This window comes from Gracilinanus agilis, chromosome 4 (genome assembly GCF_016433145.1).
Source record: "Gracilinanus agilis isolate LMUSP501 chromosome 4, AgileGrace, whole genome shotgun sequence".
In the NCBI taxonomy this organism is placed as follows: Eukaryota; Metazoa; Chordata; class Mammalia; order Didelphimorphia; family Didelphidae; genus Gracilinanus; species Gracilinanus agilis.
Window position 1 is genome coordinate 150,466,064 of NC_058133.1, and position 10,839 is coordinate 150,476,902.

General features: G+C 37.7%; 1 protein-coding gene across 1 annotated transcript in view; it reads right to left on the reverse strand.

The window, feature by feature from the left end:
* Positions 1 to 6,322: 6,322 nt before the first annotated feature.
* Positions 6,323 to 10,839, reverse strand: part of GPR137B (G protein-coupled receptor 137B) — a 106,808-nt gene continuing 102,291 nt past the window's right edge. The window contains exons 6-7 of the mRNA XM_044673692.1: positions 9,776 to 9,900; positions 6,323 to 7,432 (exon numbers count right to left, since the gene is read on the reverse strand). Coding sequence (XP_044529627.1) covers positions 7,312 to 7,432; positions 9,776 to 9,900 — 246 coding nt within the window. The 3' untranslated portion in view covers positions 6,323 to 7,311. The remainder of the gene's footprint in view (positions 7,433 to 9,775; positions 9,901 to 10,839) is intronic.

The window sequence follows — 10,839 nt, forward strand, 5'->3', positions numbered from 1 at the left end:
GGTAAGAACTTCAGGTTTTGAGTGGCTGTGACATTGATGAAGACAGTAACAACAATATTGTCAAGATAAAGCCTGATCTTCAGAAATGAATTGCATCTTTAATATTTCCTCTGATATGGCTGTATATTTTCTATGAATTAGACCCTTTCTTATAACTATTTATTTGCCACCTTTTGAAGTAACAAGTTTTTGCAAATGTATACCCCAGAGGAAATAAATACTTGTCCCAAAGTTGCCTCTTATGAATTCTAAGATATAAGATATAAGTGCACCAGGGCCCTTCTGGAGAAGAAAGGCCATCCATGGAAATGATGAAGGCTGGGATTCTAGGCAAGAGGCAGAACTGACTCAGAAAGGGATGTAAGTTCTGTGGAGGCTAGAAGAAACTCTGCTTACCAACACCAGTTAAGCAGCAGGGGACAGATAGTGTAATGTCAAGGGTTCTGCTCTCCAGAGAACATAAATAAACGGGAATATCTGCCAAATGTGGAGTCTAGAGTTTTCAAGTAAAAGGAGGTGACTAGGAGTGAGGATTCAGATGAAAAATTATAGTTTGGACTATAAGTCAAAAGGAATAGTTCTGGCCAAGAGGAATTTGCTTAGCATGGTCAGGGTGCATATTACCCTTCTAATCTTATGAAACAGCTCCAGGGAAACTGGACTATAGGAAATCAACTTGGACACAAGTGCTGGTCACAGGTTGAACCAAACTACTAGGTCAGTAACGGTTCCTGGACCTGGGCCGTGTTCCTGACGCCAACTATGAATGGAGAGCAGTCAGAACCCAGAGATAAGATCATAAACATTTAAGCTGGAACCAACTCACTTCACAGATGGGGAAAACATCCAGGAAAGGAAAAGATTTGGCCAAGGTCATAGGTAATAAGTAGCAGAGTCCAGCTCTTAATCCAGGTCATCTTATTTCCAAAGCCAGGCAAGAAAGACCACCACTAAATCAATTCCTAAAACACTACAGGTCCTATGGAACAGGTAATGAAACACTGGCCTGCTTCCCAGTAAAGAGGCAGAGGACTATCAGGATAGAATGTTTTGGATTTTTTATTATCTTCTCCTGGACGAGACCCTGATAGTCCAGGAGGAAGGACCTGGATTCAAAGCCTGTTTGAGACCTACTACCTGTATGACCTACAACAAGTCACAACTAGCTGGGCCTCTGTTTTCTCATCTGTAAAAGGAGACTGGGCTGTATGGCTTCTAACGGCCACATCTAGATGGATCCCTGATTCTTTTAAGAATGACCAAACCTTTTTTTCTAAGGCCAAGTTCTTTATAGGCTCCTTGTTTGTGTCCAGAACTAGTATTTATACAAAGATCAAGCAGAGTTTAATCTAGAAGTGAAGGCAAAATTTTACAATTCATGGAAAGAAGGAAGTTAGTTATTAATTGACTTCTTAGCATATAAGTTCATGGGAGCAGCTGGGTGGCTCAGTGGATTGAAGATGGGAGGTCCTAGGTTCAGTTCTGGCCTTAGATACTTCTTAGCTATGTGACTCTGGGCAAGTCACCTGACCCCTATTGCCCAGCCTTTACAGCTCTTTGCATTTGAACTAATATTTAGTATTGGTTCTAAGAAAGGAGGAAAGGGCTTAAAAAACAATGTAAACTGAATGCAAGTCTATCCATCCATTCTTTCTGTAATTTTAAGAACTTACATGTTTTCAGATAGTAAACATTAAGTACTTTCTATATTAAGTACTATGCTAATCACTGGTGGTCCAGGGGCAAAAATGACCCAGTTCCTGCCTTCAAAAAAACTTACATTCTTTGGGGCAGACATTATGCACATATATAAATATATACCAACACAAAGCACATGCAGCTGTAAGGAAAGGAATGAACCATTGAGAGGATGGAGAAAGGTGTTAGGTAGAAGGGAGAACTCCCATTGGGTCCTGATGGAAGTAGCCTGAGGAGGGAGCATGTAAGGCATGAGGCATGGCAACCATGAAGGAATGGAAATAGAAAATGGCGCCCACTTTGTGAGGAAGAGAGAGGAACAGGTTTGCCTTTACTAGAGGCTGTGGAAAGAGGAGTGATATTCCATGAGGTTGGAGTACAGGCTTGGAACCAGGATTTGAAGGGTCAAACAGAAGTCTCTATTTGCCCCTGCAGGGAGGAGGGAGATACTGAAGTTTACTGAGCTGGGAGAGGGAAGGAGACTTAAGGAAAAGGATCTTGGACTCTGCTTGCCTCATCAAGATGGATATTCCCACCCCTCATCCCATTTTCCTATTCCTTGCCAGAAGTCTTTCCAGACTAAAGAAATGAAACTGATTAATGGAAATGTTATCTTTCCTCTAGGATTACCTTTTTTTGAGCTACACTTTATTTTCATCTGCAATGTAGGAAGACTGGAAGAAAATAATTTGCTGCTGATCAGTCTTTTCAGTCAAGTCTGACTCTTTTTGATTCCCATTTGAAATTTTCTTGGCAAAGATCCTTTAGTGGTTTGCCATTTCCTTCTCCAGCTCATTTTGCAAATAAGGAACTGAGGCAAATAGGTTTAAGTGACTTGTCCAGGGTCTCACAGCTAATCAACGTCTGAGGCTAATTTTGAACTCTTGTCTTCTGACTCTAGGCCTGACACTCCATCATCCACTGTGCCACGAAAAATATAATGCAAACATATTCTGCTATCCGAAACAATAAAATCAAAATGTCTTATTTGGACTATTGCCTTTTCTAAACCCATATTATTTTCATTTATGATGTAGACTAGAAGAAAACAATATAAATATATTTATTTCTTAGGTTGTATCTTTTATAGGCTCTATATTTTCTTGTCGTTTAGCAAGAAAACAGTACATCACAGGGATTTATGAAATATCTTTTATTGGCATTCTCGATATAACTTCAAATACATAGACCCATATAAATTTAAAGTAAATTTGATTTTATTGTCAAAAATTAAGATTGTATTTCTTGTAGCAATCCTTTTTGACAGATGGGAATGCCTGATCTTTCCTCTTATAGAGGGTAACTTTTTATTTTTGATAGTACATAATTTCTGCAAACGCAATTTAAAAATAAGATGAAACTTTTCTATTTGGTCCCAGTCTTATAAGTAACTGATCAAAGAAGGTAATTCTGATAACCATCATAGATATTTTAAGTACATTCCAAGCCCAATAAGTCAATCAACAATTATTTAGTATGCTCCTACTGTTTGCCAGGTACTTACTGGTAAGTAGTACGTTCACAAGAGTTAATTTAGCAATATCTAAATTCATTCATTCAAATGCAACATGTGTCCATGCTGTCGTTATGGCATTAATTACTTGGCAACATCCCAGACCTGTTAAACACTATGACTGTGTGTGTCTGTGTCTGTGTGTCTCCAAATTGGCCCAATTAGAATGGGCTGTCTATAAAATGCCATAGTAAAATGTCTGCCACATAAGTACAATAGAATTCTTATGAGGTTAATTATGAAAAAGAAAGCTATTGTGCCTGTGTAGATATTATTTTTAATGGTTAAGTATATATTCTGTGTGCTAGTCACCATCCATCGTAAGCATATTCTTTTGGTATTGCATCAGATTTTGATATGTATTGGCTCAGAACTTTTATCAAAATATTGTCCACTGCCTTTTCCTTTTAATCTTAAATTTTATGACTTTGTCTTATATCGCTTTAATACAAAGAAAAAAAACATAGCCTGCAGGAATATTTTAGAGCTGGTAATAATTACTCCTTTTATTTCCTTAGGATTTTTTTTTAGGATTTCGTAGACTAAGCAGCTTCATCATTATAGTTAACAGTCAAAAATAAATTAAGAAGCTAAATGAAAACTACATTTTCCCTCCCCCCCCCTTTCAAAAATGTATGCATACTCATTTACTAGCAGAGAAAGAGAGATTGCATTTTGGTACATTCAAGTACAGATTGCAAGTTAAGACATTTCCTATGCAGCTGTGCGTTTAGAAGACTGGAATTTTGTCACTGTTTTGACATCACTACAGAAAGAAAAGTTAAGACACAAAATATATTAAGTAGACACTAAATACATCACTATAACTCTCCTCCCCAATTCATCTTCACGAAATATTAGCAGCTTTAATATAAAGGTAAATTGTGGCTTGTAATGGGGACATGGGGAACATTTCAAATTTCTCCGCCTACAATCATAAAAGTTTAAGCAACATTTCTTGATTACAGCATAAGATTGGAATTATTACTTGGTTTCAATAATATAATTTGATATGATTTTTATCATATTAATAAATACTTTACTCTGGAGCAAAGGATGCCATCAAAGACATATGATCAAGACAGAAGACGGGCTGGCCATATGATGAGTATATAACCAATGGGTAGCCCATGTGGATCACGGAATCCTCATACCAAGAGAAAGTGAGGAAGGTCTCTAGCATGGGGTGGACCCTCTTTGAGGAACTCATGGGAGGCCATAAACGAGGGTTTTATAGGATGGGCAGGCATGAATGGGTTATAATTTGTATCAGCCACATCAACAAGATCATGAATCCAATTCAAATAAGAAAAGTATTCTGCATTGCCTTCATGAAAACTTTCTTAAAAGAGGCTCTTCTAGAATCCTAGATGGTGAGAACTGGTAGGAACCCTGACATTTACCAATCCTTCTTCCCCCACCATCTACAGAAGAGAAAAAAACCCAGGGACCTTTTCACTACAGAATACTCAGCTAGGAAGAATCCATCGCTGGTTTCAAAGATAGAGAAACAGTGGCAGGTCATTCTTAAGGATATTTTTTAAATTAAGGTTTTGATTTTATATTATATGAATGAAAAAAGAACTAATCCATGCATATTCCCTTTCTGTCTGAAGACCCTCATCAATTTAGAATGCTCTGAGTCAACCCTAACTCTACAGGGTTACGTGGGGTAAAGTTGCATAAAAAATCCACATCATGATCTAGTTTGACACCTTTGCCCCAGTTATTTTACAATTGCATCAAGACAACAGAAGTGAGATTAATCTTTGACGTTTAAATCATCTGGATTACTAAACAAATAATATTTGTGGAGCATGAAATGATAAACCGTGGATCATTTGATGGTTTTGTATTGCGGTTGGGATTTACCTAAACAGGAGTAAAGATATAATCTCTTTCCATTTTGCCCATTTTATTGCCCTGAGACTTGGGATTTGCTGGGGAGGAATGATACTTCCTTCTTTGAATGTCAGCTGAACTTTTCTCTGGCTCTTGGCTCTGTAGAAAACCTGCCTATTTATCTGCCTGACTCATCTTTCATTCTCTAGGAATTTTTTACAATGAAAAAACACACGCACAGAGTGTGTAACATTCGCAGAATTTTCCAAATGAAGCTGGGTTTGTGGTATGTTTTTCCACCCAGGAGAAAAACAATTCTCTAGAAGGTACCTCTTGCTGTGAGGCAAATGTGCCATATTGTCACATGTGTGAACTTTCCTTACCTTCTGGACAATTTTTATTAAGTTATGTTTAAAATCAGTTCAGATAAATTCATATTTTCTCCATTGACCTAAGATGAATTAAAAACTATTTGGGGTCCAAAGCAAATTTATCTTTGACTTTAGCTACAGTACTAGGGATATAGTAAATCCCCTTTAAGAAACTTAACCGGGTCTAAGAGAATTTAATAGGCACTGGATATGTAGAAAAGTCCCAGGAGGATCAGGTCCTGAATTTATGGATTTGTTGTTCAGTTGTGTCCATTTCTTCAGGAACTCATTTGGGGTCTTCTTGGCAGATACTAAAGTGGTTTGCCATTTCCTTCTCCAGCTCATTATACAGATTCAGAAACTGAGGCAAACAGAATTAAGCAACTTGCTCCAGGTCACAGAGTAAGTTTGTGTTGGAGGCCAGATTTGGAACTAAGGATGATGACTCTTCCAGACTTCAGGTCCAGCATTCTACCCACTGTTACATCTAGCTGCCTGAATTTTTGAATATTAGATTCTAATTTGAATGAAAACTATGCAGAACCCCTATTGTTATGGAAGAGAAAGTTCAAGATTGTAAGTTAGCACATCCAATGTCAGTTTTAACTTGTTCTCATTTGGTTTGTATACATTTTGCCTTTAAAAAGCATAAGATTTGGGGCAAAATTTAAGGCTTTCCTTTTATTAAAAAATAAACAAACAAAAAAAGCTAAATTCTCCTTGAGGAGCCACCCAACAGGGTTTTAACCCTTGGAAAAAGTGTTGTCCAGAAGGCTTCTAACAGTCTATTCAGTTGCAACTTAGAGAATGGAAACAATTTTATTTAGACTTGTTAATCAAACTGTGAGCTTCTACTGTGTAAGTGTGCAGCACTGAGAAGGATTTCTATATTCTAAAAAGGAATGTTATGTTCAATTTTGAATTAAATTGGAATCGTTTTAATGATCTGAGGAATGCATCAAGCCATACAGTACACATTAAACTATATATTGTATACTTTTAAAGTGAATTATACATAAAAATATCTGTGCAAACTAAAAAACACATTGCATCAACAAAGTCTTGGGAGAGAATCTTACTATATTTTAGCATTATCTTTTAAGTTATATAAAATATGACTTCTGTAAAAGTACAAGTAAAAAAAAAATTAAATTACGCCTAGGGAAATAACTAGGCTCAGTTCTTTAGTACTAACTAAAATAAAGTTTTGTCCATCTAAATTATTGCTTAGTCCCACTGGAGCCATCAGAAATCTGTAGCAAGAAACAAAGTCAAATCCTACTTTTCCTGTGACAGCGCCTTTAACATCTGGCTGTCTCTGAACTTGTTTTTCTGAAACTTTTCACTGCAGGATAAAATTGTGAGAATTTATTTTTCATATACTGCATTAATTCCTATGGGGGATTACTGTGTATCCCTCGGTCTGGGATCTGGGTTAGAGATACCATCTAATCTACTACTTTTTGCATTTTTCTTTGTCCTTGGGAATCCAAAGGAATAATTTCTTTTTAAAAAAAATTTGTTTAATAATTGAAGGGGACAAGGTTTTTTTTCCTGTCTCTCTGTTTCCCAAGATGTGGGTATGGGGAAGGGTGGATAGATCGATGGACCATCTCTTAATTAGCTATCACGAGTTAAAGTTGTCTTGAGATGGTCAAGGGAGAGGCTGAATAATGAACTTCTAAAAATCTATTTATCAGGCTACGTGACCCAGCTCAGGTCGCCCCTGGTCATGAGAGACAACCGTGGAGACCTATATGTCATTTTATCAGTTATGATGCTCGCCTAACCAATAAACCTGATATAATCAATAAACTTATATTATTACCCAAAAATCAGTCTCTAGAGAAATTCAATCATAATAAAATTCTATAATACTGTTTGTTGTTAGCAGATTGCCGGCAGATTGCTGGATTTGTCGAGATCCGATGTCGAATCTTGTAGCGATCCTATTTGTGACATGAAGCTATTAGTTTGTTGTCCCCAGTCATAGTAATCTGGTGCAAAACTTAAAAAGAAAAAAAAATTATTTTACCAACATTTTTTTACATTTCTCATATCAATCTGAGGCAGCTATTTAGGAATGGGCCAATATCTGAAAGACCCACACATCTCTGCTCCCAACTTCTTCCCACTCCTCTTCCATACATATAAAACTAGATGTTTACACAAAGGCTTTGCCATAATACTATGAAATAAGCCCATTTATTCCCCCCGCTTTCCCCACACACACAGTATGACTATAACTACTAGCTATGTAATCATGGGGTCATAAGTTAGAGCTGGAAAGAAGCTTAGAAGTCATTCAAAACAAACCTTTCCATTTACAAATGAGGGACACTGAGGCTCCAAGAGGTTAATGACTTATCCAAGGTCACATAGCTCTAAGTGTCTGAGTCCTTGGAAGATGGATCCCCCTCATTGTAAGTCTTAAGGGAAGAGCCGTAACCATTCCTCAGATACATTGTAGAAGTAATTCTTTCTCATGTATGGCTTAGATACATGGCCACAAAGATTGGATACTCTGTGATTATGTTTCCCCCCCAAAAAAACTTTCCCTTCTTCCCTGCTGATCCAGTCCTAACCCCAAAGGAACAGGAACAATCTGGAGAAGCTGACATCAGGAAGTGATTCATACAGCCACAGGATTAGTTGGAAAGATAAGGCATCAAAAAAACTTTAAAAAAAAAAAAATAAGGATTCAAAGGGATTAGCCTAGATTCTCCTTAAAAATGGAAATGTCTCTGTGAGAGTTAAAGGGTTGTCATCAAGGATCACAAATTAATTCAGCCCTGCTGCCTTAAGGGAATAAGGATTTCGATTAGAGTGGAGAGAGAAGAAAAGTTGGGGCAGTTAGCTATTGTTGGAATTAGGGGCACTGAGTGAAGAGGTGAGAGATGGAGGGCCACATGTAGGCAACTGGGTCCCAAAAGAGGCATTAAGAGGTGAGAGGATTTCAAGAGCAAGTTCCATATGTTTCGGGGGGGCACAAGTCTATGCTCAGGAAAAAAGGAGTTTCATTATCATTATTCTACTCCTTTCTAAATAATAATAATAATAATAATAATAATAATAATAATAGCTAACATCTATATAACACTTAAAAATAGCACATTATAAGGGTCAAAAAATAGCACGTTATAAGGGCCAGGCACTGTTCTAAGAGCTTTACAATTGTTCTCTCATTTGATCCTCACAACAGTGCTGGGAAGTAAGCACAAATTATCAGTTCCATCTTGTAGATGAGGAAACTGAGGCAGACAGGCTAAGTTACCTACCCAAGGTCATAGAGCGAGTGTCTAAAGCCACATCTGAATTCATGTGAGCATTACCATGCTGACCAGCTGCCTCAGGATATCTTTTAGCTTTATTATAAATTATGTAGGTTTTTTGTCTGTTTTGTTTTGTTTTTCATGAGCTGATCAAAGAATCTAACTACCATGAAGACCATTGTTTCTATGAGAAAATGTGTTTTGAGTTCCAACTAACCAAATTATAAATATTTGAAAAATAGTTTGTTCCTAATCTGGAGACTGTCCCACTGAGCCCAATACTCTTGCACATAGCTGAGAGTGAAAGGAACCGTGTGTGCTTATGTACATGTCTAACCCATTCATCGGTAGTTGTCACACTCACAGTTAGAGAGGATCTATAGCTGAAAGGGACTGCAGAGATGAGTAAATAAATATTTAAGTCATGTGACAAGGGAGATCACTTGCCCCCTAGATATAGCCTCATCTACTCTGAAATTCTCAACATTCGTTTTCATTAGTTTATGCAATCTTAATGGTTTAGCAAGGGACAAAAGAACTAGGGCAATGTGGCAACTGGGGTGGGCACTCACACTGGATGTCAATAAAAATCCTTTGCCTATTTCACAATTCTGCTTAGGGCTCACCCTGAATACAATGGAGCCAGCATTACTACTTAAACCAAGAAATATCTACCACCATTTCCCCCCAACACCTTTAAGATTAACTTTCGATTATGGTTAATAACAATAATTCAAAGTTTAATTTTTTGTCCTTGTTATCTATTAATTACTTTGCTTAATTATTCATTATTACTATACACAGAACCCCAGTCCTAGATATCTGGCAAAAGATGTCTCTAAGGAACTGACCTGGTGATTTTCCCCCTCATGTCAATCTTCTCTTCTCCATGGATAGGATGACTGTTCAATGATTAGCTCCTTATAGCTAGATATCAATTTCACATATCCCATCGAGACCTCAGAGATTGCTAAGAAAATGTCTAGTTTTGGTATCTCTTGTTGGGGCAGCTCTTTTTTGAGAGAAAGATCTTTCTTTCTCATTATGACCCTGCCTGAAGTAGATTCTCTTCTTCTTACCTTCCCTGAAGCCCTTGAGGGGCAATGTTCCAGGCGAGGTCATCATCACTGTCGTATCTTCGTGGGTTGTCAAAGAAATAGGATCGAGGACTAAATCCATGGCTCGGGACCATCCCAGGGTTTGTCTGGAAAAACAAGAAGATGAAATATTTCTCTCCTCTCATCATTTTCAGCGGACTCCAGGCACAGAAAGAAGCACAAGCTGATCTATTTACTGAGCTTTCCTCTTTTACTCTGGAACAAAGAAAGATTCCAGTGCAGGGATAGGAGGACAAAATTGTGAAATAATCGTTATGCTTTTTAAAGTATCATCAGTATAGTTGTCCCTCGCTGTATCGTGGTTCACTCATCAAGGCTTCACTGTATCATGGTTTTTTTTGTTTTTTTTTTTTTGTTTTTAATTTTTTAAACCCTTACCTTCTGTGTATTGACTTATAGGTGGAAGATTGGTAAGAGTAGGCAATGGGGGTCAAGTGACTTGCCCAGGGTCACACAGCTGGGGCGTGTCTGAGGTCAGATTTGAACCTAGGACCTCCCGTCTCTAGGCCTGGCTCTCAATCCACTGAGCTACCCAGCTGCCCCCTGTATCATGGGTTTTTGAAAAAAATACATCTAATTCTTTATTACAGAGATACATTTATCACAGTACATTATTGGCTGATGGAATGAAAGGCAACCAACCATAGCCCTGTGTTCTATATCCTGGGTGCTGATTGGCTCAGTGGCTGTAGTTTTAATAAGAGTGTGGAAAAGGATTATAGAAGAATGGGAAGAGTTTATAAAGCCTTAAAAATATGTATAAATAATAAAATAAATATAACGCTGCTTCTTCATGGATTTTCACCCATCTCAGAGGTCTCTGGAACATAACTCCTGTGATAGGTGAGGAATCACTGTCAACACACACAGACACACAGACACACAAATTCATTCATTTATTTATTTAGTTAGTTGTATGCTTTTTTTGAACCCTTAGCTTCTGTGTATTGGCTTATAGGTAGAAGAATGGTAAGGGTGGGCAATGGGGGTCAAGTGACTTGCCCAGGGTCACACAGCTGGGAAGT